The sequence below is a fragment of the Corvus moneduloides genome, chromosome 2 (assembly GCF_009650955.1).
Source record: "Corvus moneduloides isolate bCorMon1 chromosome 2, bCorMon1.pri, whole genome shotgun sequence".
Taxonomy (NCBI): Eukaryota; Metazoa; Chordata; class Aves; order Passeriformes; family Corvidae; genus Corvus; species Corvus moneduloides.
In genome coordinates, this window is record NC_045477.1 from 4,156,518 (window position 1) to 4,181,862 (window position 25,345).

The 25,345-nt window shown below is 38.3% G+C and overlaps 1 protein-coding gene across 4 annotated transcripts in view; it reads left to right on the plus strand.

Annotated features, from left to right (window-relative positions):
• Nucleotides 1-24,878, plus strand: part of EPHA6 (EPH receptor A6) — a 388,929-nt gene extending 364,051 nt beyond the window's left edge. For all 4 annotated transcript variants that reach the window (XM_032095757.1, XM_032095772.1, XM_032095765.1 and 1 more), the window contains 4 exons: nucleotides 3,341-3,490; nucleotides 9,088-9,281; nucleotides 11,573-11,722; nucleotides 15,042-24,878. In XM_032095757.1, coding sequence (XP_031951648.1) covers nucleotides 3,341-3,490; nucleotides 9,088-9,281; nucleotides 11,573-11,722; nucleotides 15,042-15,156 — 609 coding nt within the window. In that variant the 3' untranslated portion in view covers nucleotides 15,157-24,878. The remainder of the gene's footprint in view (nucleotides 1-3,340; nucleotides 3,491-9,087; nucleotides 9,282-11,572; nucleotides 11,723-15,041) is intronic.
• Nucleotides 24,879-25,345: the final 467 nt, after the last annotated feature.

Genomic DNA, 25,345 nt, shown 5'->3' on the forward strand with positions numbered 1-25,345 from the left:
TAATATTATAATTCCAAGGGGACCCTTGATGCTGCGTGGTAAAATTGCTTATTAAATTACAATCACAAAAAAAATGAGGAGATAGGCACTGTTCAGCTGGCAGCATACAGGAAAAAAGGCTGAATTCTAATTATTTGAACAGTGGAGTTACTGTTATTTCACTGTGTGAAAATAAAATTAGGTTATCACTGATATCATTATTAATGTATGAGATGAAGCAGGAAAACAATTTGTTTCCTAACACCCATTCTGCCCCTCCTCCCAAACCCCCGCAACCCCCCCCCCCCAAAAAAAAAAAAGAGAGAATTACCTAAAAGCAAATAAGGCTTTCTAATGCAGGCAGCTCTGAGAGATTTCATTGCTATAGCAGCAAAGTGATGATTTATAAATTATCTTGATTTGAAGGTGAGGCGTTGTGTAAACAGTAAGTATTGCTTTTATTATTTCCCCCGTTAGATTAAAATATAAAAAGGCATATCCAGTATCAGTAGCACTGGTTTTTACTCTAATCAGAAATGGGAAATGCATTTTCAGCCACTCTAAACCTTATGTGCTCTTTTATTATGCACGAGCAACTATGACTACTCTTCAGTCATATATGTTTCTTAAGGTTCTCATATTGCAATCTCCACCTTTTGAATGGCTTTCAAATAAATAAAACAACCTTTTTTTGCATAAAAAGATATTCTGCAAACATAATTAAGTACTGAAATTTACATTTTTATGAATATAACAACTTCATACACAAGATGAATCCACTGTAAAAATTTTAGAGGTTTTTAGAGCCAGCACAAAAGGATTTTATTTTACATTACAACTCTGAACACATCTTATGCCCTTGAACATGAACTGCCTTGAATTTTGTTAAGATTCTGTTCTTCAGTCTCATTTTCACACGCAATGAGCCACTACTGTTTCAGTCCAAAAGGGATCAGTTGGTAAAGCTGTGTCATGAAAGTAGTTATAGAGTTTGATCAGATTCTTTAAAACTCATTTTTATTTAGCCAGGAGTCACAAATCTAGCTGCAAACACTGCTCAAGACGTGCCCTCTCTTTTGAGTATAATTTGGGAATACAAAATCAGCTTTATGGAAAGAATATAGTGTAAAGACAGTTTTCCTGTTATGTTATCCATAATATGTTATGGACATTAAATGTAAAATGTATAAATATCCAAATGCCTTTTATTCGCATGTATAGATTTGTTGTTTTACCTACAAGTAGATATTTAATTATTAACATAAGAATTTCGCTAAAATTCAAAAAACAATAAATTATTAATAAAACACTCCAAAACAGGAATCTAACTGAGGATGGAATTACATAAGTTTGGCAATAAAATGTTTGGAAATAGAGAACTAAACCTGATCCAGTAGAAAGCAAAAGACCCATAACTCTGCGGTGTGAAGAGATAGTTTTCAAGTATCTTTTGCAGTTAGACCCTAAAACTCTCTTTTTCTCAGAGGATGCATCCTTTTGGTTGGACATCCCAGTGTAAGGTGCACATTTGTGGCATCAAATAGCTGATTTTTCCTCTACCTCAGGAAGCCTGGCCTTGCATATTCCATGAAAAGGCTACTGAAACCAGACTCTGAGATCAAACACCAAGTGCTCTTACCCAATTTCTTTAGAAGGTATTAAATAAATACTTCCTGGAGAAGAGACAAGAAATCAGCCTGGCCTTTCCTTGGAGAACATCTTATCACAACTCTCCTTTGTCCCCCTATTTCTTCAGTCTCATACCCAAAAACCGCTTTTAGTTGCTTCCCAAGTGAAACAGCTGTACCAGGAAGGGACGAAGAGTATCACTCACTGCAGTGCTGGTGAGGGCAGGTGGCAGCAGCTGAGGCATAAAGTCTTTTGCATCTCTGATGTGCCAGAGGAGTGCTGTGACCACCAGGATAATGGATAAATGAAAGGCAGGTAGTGGAGGTATGTGGGCAAAAATACAAAAATACCTTATTAGTGCTAAAATCAGTAAGTGGTTTACCACATGTGAGGAAGCAAAGGCTTTGAAAAAGCAGCTGTAAAAAATGTAACATGGTACAAAGGACATCTTGGCCACTGTCATGCAACATAAATGTTAACCGTGCATTTCCCATCACAAAGGAGGCGTTGGCTGAGTGGCACATCCTCACAGACACAGAGCTTGGATTTTGAACCAGTTATTGGTAGAACAAACAGCTTCTCAGCCAGCTGAAGTGAGGCCTCAACAACTCACAGACAACTTTTTATACGTTCAAAGCAAATTAACAGAGATTTACATACTTGTTTTTAACTTTGGCTTCTCTCGATTGCCAAACGGATGTTCTAGTTCATTTCCCCTTTTGTTTCAGTCAGAAATACAATTATAACACTGAGCAGAGTCTATTACTGCTTGTTGAAAGCAACTACTGCTGAGTGAGCTCAGCTCTGCTGACTGCTTCCTTCTACCATCTAGTGGCACCTTCACCATACTGCTTTCCTCTCTCTAAAGAGTTCCATGAGAATGATGATAAATGTACAGTCTTGAAAAGAAAAAAATATACCTTTGAAATGAGCAATGTACCTGGAGAGGAAATACCTCTTTTTTTCTGACATGGAAAAGTAGTTTTCATACAGAAACTATTTATGAGAGAATAGAAGAGATACAGTGGTGTAAAGTACTAATGTCAGAGAAAAGTCCTACATCCTGTGGTCTTGTAAACAGTAAGTTAGGTGTGTTGATTGATTCCTTACTCTTTTTTTGGTGGGACAGCTTGGCTTTTAAGTTGTAGGCTGCAGAATGACACTGTTGAATATCCTAAGGAAATGCCCATTTAGGAACACACTGGGCTTGTTTTCTGCCTGGATATTTAAAGGGCACAACAAAAATTAAAATATACCATCGAATGTAATGCTTTGAAAGTGTGCAGAACACCCATAGCTTCTTTTCTGATTACATAATTTTATTAAGAGCTTTCAGTGTTCCGTTTTGCAATAGATGTTTCTGTTTCATTTAGGGAAAAAGCTTAAATGTCAACAAACTAGGAATTTAAGGCTTGGGATGTTTTCAATCAAAAGGCGTGTTCTGATTATTTATATGACTGAACAAACATTAATCATCTCAAATGCTTTCTGCTCTTTGAACTGCGCTGTTTTCACAGAGTGCAGGTATTGGTGAATTAGACTACATATGAAATCAAATTTTTTTCGAATTCCATAAAAAGGCATATTTCTTCCTTTCCACTTGCAGCAAATTGACAAGGCAAATTGATGGAAGTCAGAATGTAGAATCTCAGAATCCAGGATTTTTTTTTCTTTTAAACATGCATTACTCTGCATCCTAATCATATTGACCAATTTTCAACCAATTTTCCAGGGTGGGAAGATCCCCATCAGGTGGACTGCTCCTGAAGCCATCGCTTACCGGAAGTTCTCCTCAGCCAGCGACGCTTGGAGCTACGGAATTGTCATGTGGGAGGTGATGTCCTATGGAGAGAGGCCATACTGGGAGATGTCCAACCAGGATGTGAGTACTGCCCAGGACTAATCTGCAACTCGTTGAAGTGTCCTTGGAAAGTTATTGCCACTCCCTGCCCTGCTTTGCTCTCCAATTCCCTTTCTAGGCTGGAATCTCAGCTCATTTAAATCATCATTATTCTGTCAACTTCAGTGGGGCAGGCTATTTATGCAACCTGAAGACTTGGCCCTCTCTAGCTCAAACCTTGACCTGCTTCCTCCCATGGAGTAAAGACTGTTCCAAAGAATCATAGGCAAGTGCATGACGTTCTCAGTGAAGTTGTAAACCAAAACTCGAGGGAATACTGGAACTATTCTGATGGAGTTGGCCCCTTATCTCCAGTACAGTCTGACACTGCCCTTCAGTGGGCACCCATGGTTAAATTCTGAAAGAATGAAGCTGCCATGAGAAATGTATTTGTCAATTCTCCTTTCTAAGAATTCAGTGCATTCTTCTTACCTTGCAAACTATGTATAGGCTTAACCACAGTGCAGGACAATAGCTCTTCCTCATAAAAAAGTTATGCTTTCTTCTGACTTTTTTTTAAATCCAAAAGCAGTGGCCAAATAAGCCTTCACAATTAAAAAAAATCCCACATTTGCTTCCAGTATAATTGAAGGTTTATTCTAGAAAAAGAAGCATGGAAAAGGGGAAATCATGGGGTTTTTTTCTCTACTGCAATTTAAATTTCACAAATTCTCTTGTTTGATGAGTCCCTGTGACAGCTCAAACTGGTACACTTGGTCTTCACACGAGCCATCAATCTCTATGTCAAAATGTGGAATATCAGCCAAGCCACCTTAACCTCTCTTATATATGTGCTTAGAATATTTCTGCATTGGTTCTGAAGAATTGACAAGACTTTCCCAGATGGCTGTTTTTACATTGTTGCTAAGTTATTCAGCTCTTCAAGTCTGGTTGCTTGTTAAGGCTGATCGGTCATTTGGGGATAAGGATCTGAGAGAGATTTTAATTTGAAAAAATAATTTTACTGTTTCAGGAAGAAAAGGAAAAAAACAACCAAACCCATCAGAAACAAAAAAGCAGACTATCACAAACCTCTCAATTTAGAATATATTAAATAATCAGCTACAGCATGAAGATAGCAACATTTAATTACTCCTACATCCAAAATAAAAGTATCTGTTAATACAAAATAATGCTGCAGGCCCTAATGATGCCAGTTGCTGGGGGCTTTCCCAGCAGTTCAGCAGTTCCCAGCACAAAGGACTCCTTTTCTCCTACCCACAGGCCTTCAGTGCCAGAATGAGAGCAGTGAGCACCTGTGACCTTCTACATACATTTAGTGACTTCGAGTGTCATTGGAAAATTCCAAGTTATTAGACATAAAGTAAAGCTTATTTTACTGGATATTGGGACGGGTTTTTTAGTACAATAAATTACCCTGAATTCACAGGAGCTTATTTTGCAGAAATAATAGGACTTTCAAAGGTCAGTGGTACTGCACAGATGGAAGGAAAAATAACAGAGAGGGATGTGCACTAAACAGATTCATAAAAGACACAGGATGCCAACAACAGTTGATAAGGTCTTGCATGGGTATAGTCAGATGTTCTGCTACATCAAAATGTCTGCTGACATTACCATTAAAACACTTACTGAGTTTTGATCATAATAAAGCTCTTCTCTAGATAGAAATTTAAATATTTCTTGAATTGGGTGGATTTTGGTAGATCACCAAAAGTTTTCCAAGTATAAACTCTGCAGAGCCAGGTCTGGTTTTGGAGTGTTTTTTTCCCATTCCATCTTACCAACTACTTTTCTAATTACATAACTTAGGGAAGTGAACTCACTTTTTTAGACCATGGCTAAGTAAGTGATGAACACAGCTGATGTGAGAAGTTCTAAACTGGTACCTGCCACCTAAATAAACCCAGTCTGGTGTTCAGAGACTACAGCTGCTCACAGGTATCCAGAATGACTCAACACCTCTGCAAATCCAGTATCCTCTATTTATATTCCTCAGCAAGGATTTGGAAGCTGAACTTAAGGAAACTCAGTTGAAAAATGCTTCTCATAAAATTAATACTGTACATGGCATAATGCAGAGGCTTAAAAATGTTTCTAAGTTTGAGAAATGCTCTTGTTTAAGTTAATAACCATTTTATTACCGTGGTAAGTCACTTCCAAACTGTGTTGATGCTGATTAATGCACTTCTTAGATGTGTGGCAGGCACCAGAGGTGTCCATTAATTAGGGCTGCTGCACAGTCTGTCGTGTCTTATTGCTTAATTAATAAACATTAGCCAAGATATTGAACTTTCCAAGGAAACTAGTGTACTGATGAACAGATTGTGCTAAGAGCCTGGCTTGCTAATGCTCATGTGAGGGAAGGAAGATTTATATTCCATGCATTTGGTTTGTAGAACAGCTGTGAGTGAAGTCTACTGGGACACCTGTTAGAGGCCACCGTATAAATTAGTGCATGGTGCAGAGCTACAGCGTTCAAAAAGAAGAAAAAAAAATGAAAAGAATATTTAATGGATTTGTGATTGGTATGCAAGAAAACTACTGTAGCAAACAGAATAAAACTCCTTACACTCCTGAAAGTTTCTTGTAATACTGAAAAAATAAACTTATCCTAATACAGTTCTCTCAACCCACAGATATCAAAACACTTGGCAGGCACCTGGGATTGGCTCTGTACCATGAGGCAGGAGCAGCTGCCTCTCCCTCCTGGTAGATTTTTCAGATGTCAGGAGGACACAGGGACAATGTCCCTCTGGACTCTCTTCTGTCTCAGTCTCATTAAAAAAGCTGTCAGTTAACTTTTGAAAGCAAGAATCTATGTTACTATTAATAATGAAACTATCAGGAAGATTACAGCTTCATTTTCAGATGGAATTTTTGCCAGTTGCCAATTAATTTGAAATTAAACTTGTATAAATTTCCTGTAGAAGTCCATAAAATACTGTTCAGACAATTTTGGTATCATAACCAATATATAATACTAACTCTGTGGTCAAACTTCACAGCTATGTCTAACATCAAACAAGCTGTTGCTGTATCCTTCTTGTAGATGCAGATTTCATGATTAACGTGGTGCTTTGTCAACCTTAAACTGACATGGGAAAAAGGCATTTGAAAGGAGTTAACATGTAAAATCTTTACATGTTTTATAATATATAATTTTATATTGCTAAGAAAAACTTAATACTTCTTCCCTTTTAGGTACATGGATATCTGATTTCTCTGAACAGAGAGAGATGGGTGCTATGCATGTGGCAGAGCAAGAGCTAAAATAAATATATAAATAAATAAGGAACTAAAAAGCTCTAATTCTTCCTTTGAGACTTGATTCCCATTGCAGTATTCGACACTTATCACATCTTTACTCTTGCTTCTTAGACCCTAAAAATAATACTTGCCTCACAAGGGATACTAATGAGGCAATATTTCCAATTTATTTTTAAAATGTGCTGGTATTAATGAGAAATTATAATTATCCCAGTACCAGCTGGCATTTCTCTTCATACTGAAATGTTTCTTTTGAACAAGAGAGGAAACAAAATGCACTGTGACTTCATTTTCAAAGATATGTTAAAATAAAGTGTGGCAGAGAAAATATGTCTGGAAAATTATGGTCGCTTTTGGGTTTTTCCTGAATAAATTACTTCAGCAAAATCTCATCAGCCCTCTATTGTTGTGTTGAGCAAATGCTGTAAGTCTCATAAAAGTAGAGCAGTTTTCCTGTTGCCTTAAAAGCAAAATACATTTCATAAATTCATCATTTGCAACAGGCACAGTTAAATGTAAACATGATGGTATCTGCATTTCTGGGCTGCTAAGGATGGCCTCTTCAGTGGCCACTACCAGCTAAGCTCTGCCCCTCACTGTCAGGAGTGTTTTATGAAGCCACTTTGGACAAACTGCTTGAGATACATTAATAATAAATGTAAAAACAAATGTGAATAAAATTCCGTGCACGTGGGGTTGAGTTTCGCCCATCTTGAGTCCACGGGGACGTTTTCATCAGTGGGAGGCAAGGTTCTGAAGGAAATACTTCTCTGGCAATGGGATGGCATCTTTTCCTCTAAGAGCAGCATGTACATTACAGGACCAAGTCACCTGTGTTTATAAAACACAGACAATCAGCTGTGAGCAGGTACAGAAACCTGGTTCCATTTCCTGCCATGCCATCAAGGGGAGCTCAGGTCCTAGCATAGCTTCATTACTCTTATTTTATTTACATATTGCTTGCAGCGTAAGTGTTAGGCATTGCTGAGCAGAGCCAACATTAATTCAGAATTCAAATAGAGAACGGGGATATATTCCAGGATAATAAGATTGAATAAATTGAAGCCAGAGCTGGTGCTGTAAAACATTGATTTGCTGTAAACAGTTTAATGTAACCCCTTCCAGCTGCATTAATATGTCTGCAGCATGTACATACATCTGTGTGAAAATGATGGATGTCTCCTTGCAGCACAGTGGGGATCAATGCAGTCGGTATGTTCCTCCTAAGTGCGCTGTGTGGTTATAAATACTGTGTACAATCATTTGTACATTAGACAACATTTAGCACTAGCTGGATTTTTATGTGGGAGGGTGATGCATGTGTGGTAGGGTTGGTGTTTTTCCTAGCTTTGTTTTTGCTTAGCCACTGTCTAGCTTTGCATTCTTTTTTATACCAAAAAAAATCCTGACTGTGTAATTTGTAACATCATCCCCACTGCTACCACCACTCATTGCAGAACCTACTGACCTCTCCTCATGTTTTTTAAATCTTTCATGGGATGGATCCATGTAAGCTTTCCATGGACCTTACCTACTTCTGCTAACTCCTATCCAGCCATGCTGATATGCCATCCCATTTTCAAACAGTATTTTTTACTACTTGTATTACTAAAAGTCAGCTTTCCTTCAACTCTGATCAACTGTAATTTTTCATACTTGCGATTTACCTTTGGCATCAGACCTCTTTTCTTTCCAAATCCTTACCAAACACGTTTTCTAGATCTGAAGGTCTCACTCACTTTAGGGTAATACCATAATTTTATTAACTTTCGTTTAGTCATAAACATCTCGGACATCCAGGTTTCTGAGGGAATCTCCAAAATAACTGTGCTGTAACTTGGTGTGAGGGACATTGCCTGATTTAATCATACTCTAAGGATCAGCAGAAACATGTGAACACCAAGTAAATTTGTCAGGGGCCACAATGTGTATTTTTAGTGCTTAAGTGTATAGGGGCATTGCCACATACAAACGCTGTGTCAGAATGCAAATATTACAGCGTGCTGAGATGCAGTGGCCACACCAGGTGAGTTTGTGGCTCCTGAAGTAGATGAAAATGATGGTGATTTTGGTGAGTTCTTTATTCCTCTTCTCCATTCTCAGCTGTTTGAAGAGGATGATCAGAGAGCCTAAAAAAGTTCCTACTGTGTTTCATATGCCTACAAAATATTTCATGTCTCCTCTGGTCACACCCCTGCCAGTCCTGATTCCCTGAGTGAAGCCCCAGCAATGCATCAAGTGAGGGTGGCTGTGCCATTAATAATTTATCCTCCCTGGTTTCTAATTGTCAGTGTCGGCCTGTCCTTTCAGTTTAATGCCTGGTAATTATACACATTGTATTTCTGTAGGTTATACTGTCCATTGAAGAGGGCTACAGGCTTCCAGCTCCCATGGGCTGCCCAGCTTCTCTTCACCAACTAATGCTTCACTGCTGGCAGAAGGAGAGGAACCACCGTCCCAAATTCAGTGACATTGTCAGCTTCCTGGACAAGCTGATCCGCAATCCCAGCACCCTTCATACCCTAGTGGAGGACGTACTTGTGTAAGACTCTATTTGGTACATTTTGTTTTTTCATAACACATAGTGGCTCTCATTATGTGGTTTAGGGCATTACATAGGAGTGGGAGGACCACAAAGTTCTGAGTTCCTAAAGTCATGCAGGTTCAAATCATTTTAAGTCCTTTTTAAGGTTTGCTTTATTGTTAATACACTGTTGTAGAAGGAGGTTTTTTTCATTTCTATAAATGCAGATTATATTGGGCTTTTTTATTATAATTTTGGCTAAGTTCTGTTTGTGCACAGTCTATCCTTAATCTTTGTGAATCTCTTTGTTCTTTTTTTTGGTGAGTATGTTTTTCCTATGTGCCTGTTTTCTCTTTGTAATTTTTTTTCTCCGTTCAACAGCCTGTCTCTCTATCTGACAGTGCTCAAGCAATTTGTGAACTGTGTCTTAGCTTGCTAAATCTTTATTTATCTGCAGCAGAAGGGCAGCAGTGACAAATAAGAGATTATGCTGTTACCATTCCACAACAAATTCTTGGTACTGTTGCCCAGGGTTTTTTTTCATTAATATTACAGAAATGAATGCAGCCACAGGATAAGCAAGGCTGTGGTGGAAGAATTTGTCAGTATTTGTAGGCTTATTGATCCAAGCTGTCCCTGCATATCAGCCTAAATCCGTGAAGGTCCAGGTGGCCTCACTCTCTTCATTCACCACTAAGAGTCACCTTAAGATAAAAGTGTTTTCATGGAGACTCCCTAGGTTTATAAGGGGTTCTCAAGCCCTGAGTGGGGCTTGCTGAGAACCTTTAAATGCTTTTAAGAAGGGCTGAGCAACAAGGCAAAATTCGGGCTGGTACCTTGTTGTGGGAAAGCCTGAATGGAGAAGTTGGTAGGAAAACCTGGAGTTAGGCTTACAGCCATTTCATCAACACAGACTAGGGGGACTTGTGGGATTAAATATCCATCCCCTAGAGTTAGCAGCCTCTATGTGTATATGCATATAAATATATATATGACTTGCTATTTGTACCTGGATCACTTTATTTAGCATCAGAGTAATGTATTTTTATCTCTTTTTATTTTAAATCATAGTTAAAGATCTAAAAGATTTCTGCTTTATTGAACTATTGTTGACTTCACCTGCTTGGGAAAGTGTTTTCCATTCATTTGAGAGTGCTTGATGCAGTTGTTGGGTAACTTAGAAGGTCAGCAGTTATTCTATAGAATTATAGAGTAATTCAGATGGGAAGGGACCATGGTAGGTCTTTAGTTACAGTTTGTACTTAACAGTGTTCTCCTGTCCTTTAGTGTCTCCCTCTATCATTTTGATAATATGAATGAAAATCACTGTACTTCATGTATTTGAATATGTGTGGGTAAAACTTGGTACGTTAAGACACTGGGCTGTGTTGCTTCCTACGTTACACATTAAGTCATGTTCCATAATGTTGGCTGGCTTTTGGTGTCTAAATTTTCATTTTCAATAAACTGTGTCTTTCTCCTAAAGACTATCATAAAGCTTTTACAAACAGCAGTGTGCATTTTCTGCATTTTGTTCATACAGTCTCTCTACACAAAATGCATAAAGCCAGTGGCAGTTGTGAGCCCTCCCAAGTGTGGCACACAACAGAAAACTGGAAATCAATGCACCAAAATTGGAATCTTTTTTTTCCCATCTTTGTCTCAGTTGTGATAATATTAGGGCAAAGAACTTAAAAAGAAATGAGACTAAATTAGCTCCAATTTTATTTGCTACTCTGTAATTCTATGTAAAAGCAAAGATATGATATTTTATTCTTTTTGCTTCTTTTAGGGTGAGTTTTAGCTTTTGAGTACTGTAATCAAAGTGTTCCTGTAGCATAATGGTATCACAATAAGGCGCCATCGGCGGTGGGGGGCAGTTGTAGATAAATGTAAAAATCATCTCATGGTGGTTTAATTTTTTTAATGGCAGCTTATGCTAAATTTTCTTTGTCCTCTACATTGACTGCTGCATTAACCAATTACTATAATCCTGAACGTGTCGATCTGCAAGGAAACATTCTGTGGAACAAAAATAAGAGCAGTGGGAGAGGCCTTTTCCTCAGTGTGTTACTGAGCTGCAGTTCTGTAATAAAATGTATTGTTTTAAGTCGTGCAACTTGGCAGATTGATGTGATTTATAAGCTTTAGACAATGGGTTAAAGAGATCCTCAGTTAAGATCTGACCTTTACAGCTCAGACTCCTCTCTCATTCCTTCTGCCTTTTAGTAAAAACAGTGTCTACCAGAGTAAATTGGGTGTCATATTTTGTATTGCTTGGTAACCTTTGCATTTTTTTTTGTTTACAGAATGCCAGATTCACCTGGTGAAGTTCCAGAATATCCTTTGTTTGTTTCAGTCAGTGACTGGCTGGATTCCATAAAAATGGGTCAGTATAAAAATAACTTCATGGCTGCAGGTTTCACAACTTTGGATATGGTTTCAAGAATGAATATTGAGTAAGTACATCATCTATTATCCCTACAGTGACTAATTAACCTGAATTTGTTTGGATGCTGCAGACACACAAATACTGTGGAGTATGGAACCGTGCTTTCATTTTCTTTCCTAGCTCATCTAACAAAAGATATATACAGTTATTTACCAAAACAACACAAGTGAAATGTATAATAGATTTACTCAGAACTGATAGTTCCACTCTGTGATCATACCAAACACAACCACAGGCCAGGGATGAGCGTGTTTCCTGGGGAATCAGTTTTGATCTAGACCACTGAAATCAGTGGCAAAAATATTTTTTTACTTTGCTGTGAATATCATCAAGTCCTTATCAGCCCTGAAAAGGAAGTTGTTCCAACCATCTCTGACACCACCCTATTGGGTTTTTTTAATGCAAACCCTGCACTCAATATAGAAGTGTTTGGGCAAACTATGGATTCATATTGTAGCATGATGATGGGATCTCTTTTGCTCTCTGTTCCCTTTCCATGAATTCCCAATATTTTATTTGATGCTGGGACTGCCTGTATTAATACTGGTAGCTGTCAGTTAAGATCAGGAATTGTACATGTGAAATTAGGACTGATTTTCTCCCACACGTATCCCTTCACATTCACCTACATTGAATTCCACCTACTGCATTATGGGAGAGTCACTTAGTTTTGTAAGATCATTCCAAAGCTCTGCACAGCTGGCCCTTCCTACCCTGAACAATTCAGCCCCACCAGCTGAGTTCTTCACCTCTTGCTCAGCTGTTTCCCCAGACCATTTACTGATTTGCTGAACAATAATGTTCAACATGATCCCAACAGAGGTCCCTGCAGATTTATACCAATAACTAATTGTAAAACCTGACAAGTTACTGCTAACCTCCTGTCTTTAAACCAGTTATTTAGTGATGCAAAGACCACATTATGCTACATATTATGTTCCACCCTATATTACACAGAAGTTACTCCTCATTTTCATTATAAAGCTTTTGTGAGGAATCTTCCCTAAAGCTTTTGGAAATCCAAATGAGGTGTATCAAATGGATCATCTTCATCCATTGGAAACAAGTAGTTTCATAAAATAGAAGTTTTATTTGCAAAAGCCATGGTGACTCAAGTAGCTCACTTATCCAAGCATCCCATAATTTTGTACTTCCTGTAGTTTCTCTTATACCCTGTAATGATCACAGACTCACAGGTCTGTGATTCCCCAGATCTCCCCTGGAAACATTTTGTCTGGCACCATACTTCAGGCACCAAGAAATTTTTAAGCATGTGGAGCACAGCTGATAACTCCTTCTCTCACAACCCTGATAGTACTTCCATTATTTTATCTTTATGTACTTTTGGAACTCTTGCCTAAATATAGTCTTGTTCTGGATGGGGGTTGTTGCTTATTTTTCAGTTTGTCCTATCACCTCTCCTGCAGTCACTTCAGACAAGTCCCCCAGAAAGGATCTGGCATGGGAGTAATTTCAATTTCTTCCACAGTGAATGTCAGCTCAAAGAAATGGTTAAGTCTTCCAGCAATGGCCACTCTTTCAGTGCTCTTTCATACCCAAATCATCATTAGACTACAATTTTTCTGGCAGGTTTCTTGTACCTAGCGAGTTTTCAAAAGGATTTATCATGAGTTTTATTTTTTGTATTATTTTATTTGTTGGGGGTTTTTTTTCTCAAGTTCTTTGTTCATCAAGTTCTTTTTTAGCCTGCCTTACTCTGCTTTTACAGCTAATCTAAGGTTATCATCCTTTCTACTTTCTATAGATACCATTTCAAATTTTTGAAAGTTTCCCTCTCTCTTCAAATAACCTGTTTTACCCAAGACCTGCTGGCTTCTTTCTGTGCCTTATCAGGCTTTCCTTGATAACGCTTACTTTCCTTAAGTGCTAAGCATTGGTCTTGCTAAGACCACTCTCCACTGTAAAGCTTTATTCTTTCAGCTGACTCCTTTTAGCTTCTCGGATGCTAAATATTTTGGCTGCCCTCAAGTGTTGTGTATCATCCCCCACGTGAATGTTAAGCGTAAGTACATAGCTGCAAGCTCTCCAGTGGTTCCTCAGCTGGAGGATACAGAGGCAGATATATGGAACTGCAGATCTGGAACTCATAAAGGCCATGCCTCATCCCATGAGCTCCTTTACTGGTTGTATCATCATACAGTTTTTGAGGAGAAACAGGCAATATCTCTGCATGTCCCAGTGTGGGACTGACAGGGCCTATCTGAAGTTTCCCTGCCCATGTCACCTCTGTGATCTTTCTCAGATCTTGCAGCTGGGGATGTTTATAGAACTAAATTGGTGGATTGTGCTGAACTCTGGGGGCTGTTGACTTTGTTCCTGCCAAAGAGTCAAGCTCTTTGGGTGACAAGAGCTACCCACCCTGGTGGTGCAGGTCTAGATGAGATGAAGGGAAACTGGGAGGGAAATGTGGGTCAGGCTGGAAGATTCACTGCTAATTTGATCTTTAGACAATCTCTCGCTACCATTCCCCAAATCATCAGAAGCACGACTGATGCCTCAAGCGGCCACCTAAAAAGAGAGACTAGACAAAAAAAAGGGAGTAAAGGTAGGTATTTATTTGAAGGGCTTTCAAAGGCACACCCTGGGCAGGCCAAAAGCTACACCCAAGATGGACCCAGAGTCACGAGTTCTTCACACTTTTATAAGTTTGGTTCATTTGCATATCAGGGTTAATTCTCCAATTAAAGCTTCAGTTAATGATGTAATTTCTCCAATCTTACTCCCTTCTAAAGATGTTCGTTTACACATTTTGGGCCTCGGACAATCTGGGTGTCCTTGGAGAGGCTTTGTTATGTCTGCCTAGCATGAGAGAACATCAGTTAACAGGCTACAAGACACTTCAGAGTTACACTAAGCAATACAGGCTTTGAAAATATGAAAGTTAAAACCTAAGGCATCCCAACCTCTGTTCTTTCTGCTCAGAACTGCAATACTGAGTGTATAAGCCCCAGTTCTTTACAAGTGTGAGTGGGAAACAGCTGCTACTATAACATTACTAAACATGGGCTATTAAAACTCACCTCTTTGATTAGTCCTTGAGATTTGGAAAAATTAATTGACCAGTAGTATCACAAAAGCCCGAGTGCTCTAACTGCATTTTTTTTATTATATTCTTTTTCTTAAATGGCTGTCTTTAAAAAACTGAAATTGACAGATGGAGAAAACTTGAACATTTGCAGCTTTCTTATATGCCCGGGTCAGGAAGGTAAACTGTCCTGGAGAAGAAGTCATCATATATTTCTATTCTTTTGTGCACAAGAGGTTTTATTATATTTGCATCCAAGATGAAACTTTTTATCTTGCAGTGACATTAGAAGAATTGGAGTTGCACTCATTGGACACCAGAGACGAATAGTCAGCAGTTTACAGACTTTGCGGTTACACATGATGCACATACAGGAGAAAGGATTTCATGTATGAAAGTAATAGAAGCAACTGTGTTTTGTGCCTCAGCATTTCTAAAATGGAAAAATATTCTCATTCTTCCCTCCTGCTCTTCCCAACTTCAAGAACTGCAGTCTCCAGTTCAGACTATAGAAGTACTTCCATGTTAATGCTTCCAAACCGGAATTTTTAATCACACTGCACAACAGCTCCTCCACCAGTTCTCTGCCAATAAAATTCTGGCCTACTGCAAGACTCTTGCTACACATGATGAATAACTCAGCATGGATGTGTAACTTTGTATAACAGTATTTGGGAAACTTTCATGGACTTACTTGAAAGTAGTAATCTATTTGGCCTGGTGTGGCTTCTTTATCGATGTATTTAGAATTTGCTGGTAGATCAAAAAGTATTTGACTTCTTTCATGTTCTGTGACCATGTAACTTCCAACACCAAATGTGCAATCAAAAAGAAGTTTAACATAAATATTTATTTTATCTCTTAATTAAATCCGAATGTATGGGTCCTATTATTATATTACTTTATAATAGTTTGAATGCTGGTAAGCTGGTGCCTCAAAACATTAGTATTGTTTGCAGAAACGACTGATGATTTTATGTAGCGAGTTTTCATTGTGTGAATAATTGGAAGCATAGTGAGAGTCATCTGTTTGAAATCTTAAGGAAGGTTCTTGATTTTCAATTACTTTAGCACTCGACACTTTTTATGCTTTAAAGTTTAGATTAGGTTGGAAAACTTGTTTATCCTTGGGATTCCTCACCATCCTAGAATTTTTTTTTTTTTTTTATGTAATACTCAGCATTCGCTTCTACTACTGGAAAACTGGTTGTAGCATTTCCACGACCACATGTAAAACACGGTTGTCAGCTCTGCTGTGGACACAAAGATTTCAGAAAAGCTTTCTGTTTCAAGAATGCAGGTCTGTGCTGTTGGATAGGGGATCACCTCTAGCAGCAGCAGCAGCAGACCTCAGAGGGCCAGCCATGAGTGGGGTGGTGGGATTATTCCCGTGGGAGCAGGCCGGCCATATCCTCCTCCGGCCAAGGGCAGCAGTACAGCCCCACTGCTGCTGGAAATTACAGGCTGCAGGATTCAGTGACCTTGCACAAAGGCAGAAAAGGAGAAGCAGGACAGCAGTGTGGTAACATGTTGCCTTGAGTCTACTTCTAACTGCTTTTAGAAGTAAAGAGCAGACTCTGCTGTAATGGAGCTCTGGTCATTCCAGGCCAGATCTTCATTTAGTACAGATCTCTAAAGGACATCCGAGATATTACCTTTAGAACCCTTCAACAGCCATATTTACATGCAAGAAAACGTCAGCAAAGGCCTAACATAGTATTTGTACCTCTCAAAGACTTCCAGCTTCCATGTTTTATTCAGACAACTGACACAGACGTGCTGGGCTACATTTCCAAACGTTTGCATGGGATATGCGCTCCTGGGAGCAGGGGCAGGAGCGCATGGCTGCGTGCTGTGGGAACCCAAGGCACATCTACAATGCATGTCACACGTAACCCTGTGCAGATGCTTCTGTTCATTTCTGTGTCGTACGGAGGGTAGTTCTGAGTTCCGTGGCATTCCAATATACTCAAGCATTACAACTCTTCTGTTAAAACGTGCATTTGGGTAATTAGTATAATCTGTGTGTATATCAAAATGGACTAACTACTTTGTGTAATCATAATGGTATTTACTGCTTAATTTACAGCTGGTAAATCACAGTGTATTTCCTAAGTCTTGGAAAAGGCTGCCATTGTCGATCAGTGACAAAGAATGAAAATCAGAAAGCAACTCAGAAAATATGATGCTTCCGACCAGATCACAGAGTAAGACACACGAGGCCTGATTCACTGTTGTCATTTTATGTTGGAATAGTTGCATTAATTTAGGTGAGATAACAGCAGTAAATTTTTCTTTCTTTCATTAAATTAAAAATAAAAAAGGGCAGTTTTAACTGAGGAGCAGGTTTTCTAAAGATCAGGAGTCAGTGGTGTTCTACAATGCCAATTTGATGAGCTTGTTTAAAGAAGGGCAGCTCCAGTCCTATTGTAGCTCCAAAGGTAATTTTGCCAGCATGAGGAGTCCCACTGAACTCATCAGCACAGGAGTTTTGCAGGATCACAGCCCTTCAGTGGGGAAAAAAAGTGTTTGTTCTTTTCTGTGACTGTCACTTGAAAAATTCGGCCCGAATTCCACATCTGAATAGTTTTTTAGTAGAGGTGCTCTTACAGAAAGAAAACCATACTTACCTAAAGCCTTTCTAAAGATACTAACACACCACAGAATAATTTAAAAGTTGATTTTGCTTCATTATTTTATTATCCATTTTGCCTATCGTTGCTTCCATGGCCAACAACAGGATATCTGTGGAAGGAGCCTTTCTCACAATTAAATACATTACTGAGGAGGTATGAGTCTGTTATTTGTTAGTGGGATTTCAAAATCATCCATAACTGACCCTGTATGTGCACTTTTAGATTGTCTTTTGTCAGTTTTTTCGTTCCTGGTAGTGAGGGTGCAGAATTGACATTGTTCCATGTACACAACCTGGATATATTTCATGAAAATTAATTTCTAAATTTATCACACTACTGAAAATATTTTTTCAATAGAAAAAAATATAACAAAATTAAAACATTTACTAATCAGATATATTTTTTATATAAATAAGACTTTGGGTAACCAGAAAGAAAAGAACAAGGGATTCTTTGAGTGAGGGCATTTGTTAATAACATTGTAAATCCAGGATTTTGTGGGGGTTTTTTTCAGTTGTTGTTGTGGTGCAGTATGTCACTTTTCTAATAGTTATCTTGATCAAATTTACATTTTCCCCATTTTGGGAATATTTTATTTGCTCTTGTGATGATTCCAAGTCTATTCTTGTTTTAGTTTGGAGTTTTTTCATAGTTTTTTAATTTTAAAAAAAAAGAAACAAACTGAACAAGTGTTATTTTTCAAATGTGATCTTTATTCTGTACAGGCCACAAATGTATATGTGAAATTAGAGTAACTTTCTTTGTAACACAAAGTTCTTTCTTTGGAGAAAATGAACTCTAAATATCCTGCACATTGTAGTCTGCAGCTGGAGTTTAAATTTGATAAGCAAATTTAGCAGGCTGTTATTGAGAACGTGGCCCACATTACAGAGTGCTTTATGACTAAAAGTACTCATTGAAAGTTCACAAAATAAAGTGTGTGCGATATGCAAGCAACAAAAAAGAAGGTGTTAAAATGTGGATGTCATAAAGAAATAATTATTACCTGTTTCTCTGCATTCAGCGATAACTCATCCATTCAGGCATCTGTGCTTGGTCAGATGAATCTCATGCCTTGCTTGTATCCAGTCCTTATTCTGAACCTGTGAAAAGAGAGGGTCTTGTTCATAACATTCATGGTGTTAAAACTGAACAAGTCACAGCAGAAGGTTTAGTAGAATTTACTCATGAGGTGTTTGCACATTGGAATTTACTGAGAAACAATGGGATGCCGTGAGGTGAAAGGAAGAGCATTGAGCTATGTCATTTAAATTTTTCTCAAACAAAATTTACCCTTTTTGTTTCCCATGAACTTAAATCCAGTGTGTCCAATAAAAGCTTAGACACATGCCATGCTTCAGGACACCAGCCAGCATAAAGCAATCCTTTAACAGGAAATAGTGCACTCAACAATAAATTCAAATAAATTAGTTATTCTGGCCAAACCTGCTGTGTCCAATATTGAATTAGGTATTACCTGGATTATTCTGACACAGAACTCATAGACTGCAGTACTTTGATTTTTACATCATTTAAGACTGACTATCCATTTGCCATTTTTTATATGATGAGCCTAACACAGGGCTTCATTAATTTCTTTTTCGATGCAGATTCCTACGGGATCCAAAGATGGGTCGTAAGTAACAAAGAGACCCCCTTTATCCAGAGTCAGCTGAGATTTACCATGAGGAATAGCTGGGACTGTGGAGGTGCCTAGTGAGACTGCATCACCCATAGCAATTTCCGTGTCAGAATGACCCCATGGGACCACATCAGCCACCAAGGTAAAGCAGCACAGAACATACTTGACCTTGTATTGAAGAGCAGTTCCTCATTTTCATCTGGCCCTGTTGCAAACTGCAGCATTTATTGAACTGTTTTACCTCAGCTGATGGAATGGTTCTATGGGACACATTCTGGCAGCTCAGAATTTCTCTTATGAACACAGGGTATCTGTAACTACCCTGTCATGGGCTCACTCTGTCTTGGAATATTCCTTCGGAGAGCGGAAGGCAGGACTTGCCTCTACTCCAGTCCAACTTTCTTTAGCTAAAATCATAACAGAAAGTCTGTCTTCCATTGCATCTTCCAGGAAAAGTACTGAAAATAGAGACACTTGTGGCATTTGCACATGGTTGAAGAACTCTGTATTTCGTTAAAAAGTTTTCTTCCAGAATACCCTTGTTCACCAACTGTGATGGATCTTTCCTGAATAAATGGCAAAGATAGTTTCTTTTTTATAATAGTACTACAATTATTTTTTGAGAGTGAGGGAAAGATGTGTTGGGCTTGGCTAACTCTTACTAGGACAATGATCTTGAAATCTCCTGGGGAGACAAATGAATCAGCACTGAAAAGGGAAAAAAAAAAATCCCTAAAGCCTACAATGAGGTAAAAAGGGAAGAACTGTCCATACTGTGCCAAGGAGCTCTAACAAAAACCCAAAAGAGTTGCATAAGACAGTGCCAAGTACTTCCAGCTCACACAACTCTTCTACCATCATATCCTGTATTTAGTAGTGCACACTGCTCATCCCTGAGTGTTGTATATAATTCCTCAGATTATGGACCAGGGTATGTTGAACATGTTGTGGTTATAAAATATTTGTCAATATGTACATAAAGAATTGTAAATAGAATGTATATCCTAATATCAGATTTTTCAAACCTACAGAATCAATTACCTGTTACCAACAACACTAATGGGGTTTATTTGTTTCATTGGCTTTTAAAATTTTTAGTGGCATGCACTCTGTGTGTGTATAGTTCTTCCCAAGCTTCCTTGGCTTGTTAGCTGGAAAGGGACAGCCTCTCTTCTCCTCCACTGGTAGAAAAAACATTTTCAAACTGGCTCAGAGAAAGCTGCCTGCTCACCCTTCTGCTGCCACCTCACCCAACCCGATTCTCTTCCATTCAGCTAATTACTGTAGAAATTAGTGATCCCAAAGGGGAAGCAAGGTGTCCATGAGCCAGCAGAACTAGGAAGATATAGTTCAGAACTAGGAAGATATAGAGCTTGAGTTCCTCTGCTGAAATCACCAAAGATGTTTACAGAGTATAAAAATTATTTTCTTTTAAATAGCCATTTATTCCCACCACTTAGGTGGTGAAAATGAGGGAAATTTTCAAGGGAGTATGAGTAAGGATATGCCAACCTATAGTATAAAAAGATACGCTGAATTTTAGAAGGGAAAAACAACAAAAATGGTTGATGAAAAACCCAAGGTTAAAAAATGGGTTCAAGTTATATTTCCATATTTTGTATGTGAAATAATGTAACACCAGTTCAGTGAAATCTATTTGTGTGTATGTTTCTTTAAATATCCTACATGAATATATCTTACTTTCCTTTCCTGCAAGAGATTTCCCAAGTACCTATCTCTTCCAGAAAGGTTTAGCATATTATCTGATATTTTCATACCTGAATAATTAAACTGGAATAAAAAACGCAAGTTCTGACAGTGAAGATATGGGGGGGGGGGGGGGGGGGGAGGAAACAGAATTAAAACGATCTGTCTCAAAGCAATTTAAAGTTTTCACATCTGTTTTACTTTTTCCTGTCCAAAATTTTTACCTGTATCTAACTGAGGACTTTTAACTAGGTCTGCACACAGTGCTATATCAGAAACTCCTGAATCTGTAAATAGTTATGTGTTTGTGCAACTTAATTCATATAAAAAGGCTGATTTGAATTTATACAAGAGTAGAGTTAGGCACAATCAAAAATCAAAATCCCTATAAAATATTTGTAAGACAGCATGAGATAATGTATTTTGCCTTATTATACTAACACCTCTTCATTTCTGACAATTCAGTGAAGAGCTGTTCAGCAGCAGCATGTATATTGTGTGGTAGGTAATCCAAAACCCTGAGACTGAAAACCCACAAATCAAAGAGAAATCCAGATCTCTGCATTCTGAACTATGGGACGTCAATGGACTCTGGAGAAAGTAATCTTGAGTCTGGAATCTGGAAAATCAGGTTTGGGAGAAATCTGCTTTGGAACCCAAATACTCATTTCTGGTTGTGGATGATGAAAAAGTGCCCACTGAAACAGTCTAGGGACTATTTTCATAGTATCATCACCACATAATGCTCTGAGTGATAGGAAGAAAAAAAAAAATCTATTTTCTGATCTTTCAGGATCCAGCCTAGGACAGAAATACAGATACAGTTGTCATAATTTATATTAGAATGTCCAGCAGACAGAATTTTGAATGACTGATTGTTCTTACAGCTACATACTGACTTTCTTGAGAGGAACCTAAATAAACAGTAAAAAGTAGAACTCTCCAGTTAATATTGGCTTAGAAACCAAGTTTTCAGTTTTCTCTCATTCAGACTGAGCTTTAACTGAATATTAAGAGGCAAAATGGAAATGCATAATAGGATTATTTTTTTTTCTTTAAGAAGCTGGGTGCTCTGAGCTGTGTAACTTACCATCACAGTCTCTTTGTGTACAATAGGATTAGCTGAAAAAGACAAAATGCAGCCAGTGTTCCAAATCTGTAGATAATTTTAGTCACTAAATGTCAACTTGGGAAGTTCCATTTTTCTCTTGGGAAAGTTCTGCTCTAAAAACACCCGGTATTTCCAAAGCCTGCTGAATGATTTTAACAAATATCTTGATTAATTCCTGGGACAGTGATGTGACTGTGAGGAATTAAAGGTTTCTGTGTCAATAGGCAATAGTCTTGCTGTGATCTAAATTCGTGAGAGTTTGTTACTGACTTCCATGGCAGTGGGACGAAGCCCAGTGTCCATATATTCTGTAGGTAGGCGCCAGCTCTGCAAACAGACTCTCCTTTCCTGCACCCCACTACTGTCATGGTTAATTTGTTGCTAGAGAACCAGCACTTATTAGGACACAGCTGTCTTGCATTCAAATGGATTGCTAAAACTTTTGCTGGTTTTAATGTTTCTGTTGAAGCATTTCAGGTTGAGAGGTAGGTTGGTCCCTCAGGGCATGATCCAAAGTCAGTTGTATCCATAAAAAGAGGTCAATTGACTGAAAAAGGTTTTGAATCAAAGGTTTCTACAGATTTGTGTGGAACAGATGGCCTCATTTAATGGGGAGAAGAGAGTGCACTGAGCCTAAAAGACAAGGCTGCTACCTCAGGGATGTGATCAGATAGGCTGTGGTCACCTTCACCATGGAAAAGATAAACTGCAAGGTACAAAAGTTGGGTGCTGCTATGTTTGTTGTTTTCTCTGGAATGGGCGGTCAACTCTGACTTTGGAATTAGTAACCTAAATGACCTACACATCTAATAGGGTATCTAGCAGAAATGATCTGGGTTTGTGGGGTTTTTTTTCCCCAGATAATTACCCAAACTTCTGGATTTAAATTCAGAATGAAACCACCATCCCCATCAAACAAACAGAACCTACAAAACAAATAGGACTTTTCTATCTTTTTTATTTCCTAAACATAAACCGTGATGCAATATGATCTCCCTTTAATAATACAAGTTCTGGCTGGTCATTTGCCTCTTTGAACAAGCTGTTTCATACTCCTGGTGCACTGCAGTCCCAGTCTTGAGATCTGCCAGTTAATGAATGGCACAATAGCAAATAAAATAACGAATGCCCTCTTAGTGGTTCCATTTATTGGATTCTTTCATTAATTCCTTATCTGAAGAAAACCATTCTACTCCAAGATTCCTAATAAGGAAACCTGTAAGCATTTTGCAGCTTAACGGCCATGATTCCCTATCTCCCCAAGAAACAGTTAGCTTTGGATTGGCAGTGTAGCATTTTTACTACCATTTCTTCTGCAGCAATTTCCTCTCCCAACTTTTCTAAGTAGGGTTGAGAGGTCTATTTCACACTAAAAGTGGGAAAAGTTGTTTCTTTGTTAACTCTGGTGGTGGGATTCAGTGTTTGTTGCTCTTACCTAGAGCCTTCCATCTGCTTCTGTTGAGGCCAATATCAACGTTCTCTGGTGATATCAGTTACATCACCCACAGCAGTGCCGTGACTGAAAACCCAGAAACATAAAAAGGGCTCATTCTTCTCTGGTGTGGTATAAATCCTATTGACTTTGGGAACTTCTCTGCACTTCTCAGGATTGCACCTTCAGTTTAGCAAGGAAAAAAAAATCTTCAAAAGATCATGTGAAACGCTGTTTACTGAAAGGCAATAGTTTATTTTCTAGCAAAGCAACATTCATTGATCTAGTTGGAATTAACAGTTTTAAGTTTGTCATCACTTTAAAAAAAAAAACAACAAACCATTTTGACTTTCAGAAAAAAAAATACAAAAAGAATATTTTACTACCTTCCAAACATTAGCTTTGATTTACTTTTGGAAGATAACGTGGTTGATATGTTTTCTCAGGATAGCCTCTATCTATTTCTGTGTGTTGGTTTTAAATGTATCTGAATTAAAAGGGGTTTTAATCTCTGTCTCTTCTGTGAAATTAGATTGTACAAAACTAAATATGACTGCTTTTCATAGTTTGCTGTTCTAGCATAGCCATAAAATGTATCAATGTATGTGTATATACGAATAAATATTTGATGACGGACACTTTAGATTATATATTTAAGCAGCCATGTCAAAACTTCAAAGGTAGATGGCTTCAAAGCAATGGTGTACTCATAATACTTGCAAGTTATTTTACAAAATCAAACCATGGCCTCAGCACAGATCTCATATCCTTACCAGTAGTCTGAAACCCACCTTTTCTTTCAAGACCCTTGCTAAGGTTTGTTTTGCCATTGCTTCTTTAACCAAGACACATTTGAATAATGACAACTACCTGTGGCTCAGTCTTCAGCACTCATCTCCCAGCAAAGCAGCCCTGGTGCTGCAGTACCAGAGGCTCTGGGTAACTCCTCCATCAATCTGAACTCGTGTGGCACTGAACTGCTCGTTCTGGGAGACTGAACATTGCACAGCCAGTGTCGATGCTTCCCCCTGGGACTGCCTCACTCTTCAAAATTACCTTTCTTCACCTAATCTATCTCCCATACACGTCCCACTGCATTTTCTTCTTGCCTGTTTATAACAGTACTGTAGGAATACCCATGGAATAAAAAGCTTACCCTACTGATTTGCAGTCCCAAGGGGAATTTACATTAGACGTGAAGTTGTTATTATTTACTGAAAAGTGGTGTTATCTTCTTTTCTTTATTATTATGATTCTATTCCTACGATGCTATGATGTTTCATGTAAATTTTCATGTGCTGGCATGCCTACAAGTTAATAGTGTAATAGAATGCTCAGCTCTCAACATTAGAGTGTTTTTAAGGTGAATTGCATCACATATGCCATCTCTTTGCAGAAAGAATATGGGGTTTGGCAAAACTACCTGCTGAGCAACATAATGAGATTTTTGTACAAAGTACAAGTTATTGATTATTATTGTATTTTATTTTTCTATGATTTCCTAAGAGGCATTATCAGGTCTTACAGATGGGGTAAGCCTGTTTATTAAGATATTTATTAGCAAATAAAAGTTACAGTACTGGTGGTTATTTTTGAGTTAATGGTGTTTGTTTGGCCTTAAGGTACTAATATGATGATCCACAGTGAAGCCTGTCATACATGATCATGCAAAAAAAAAAAAAACCCAGCTGCTTAACACAGGGCGGTGTACTAATAAAGATGGACCAGCAATATGCTCCAACACTTGAGATGCTTCAGGGTGGTGGTGTTTTTTTCAGCTAAAACATGCTCTTCTGTGCTTACCACCGAGCATTTATGCTCAAAAAGCACACACAGTTCACAGCATCAGGGAAAAAACTGTGCACATTAAAAGTTGCAAACAGCAGTGCTTTCTCCTTCTTGGGAAACACTGTGAATCTGAATTTTAAATGGCTTTTTATGCGCTATTAAGATTCTGCAGTACTGTTCATCTTCCTCATGGTGATTCACTGAGCCATGCAACTCCTCCTCAAGTGTTTGTCAAAGCTTTCACTGACAAAAGCAGTTTTAAAACTGA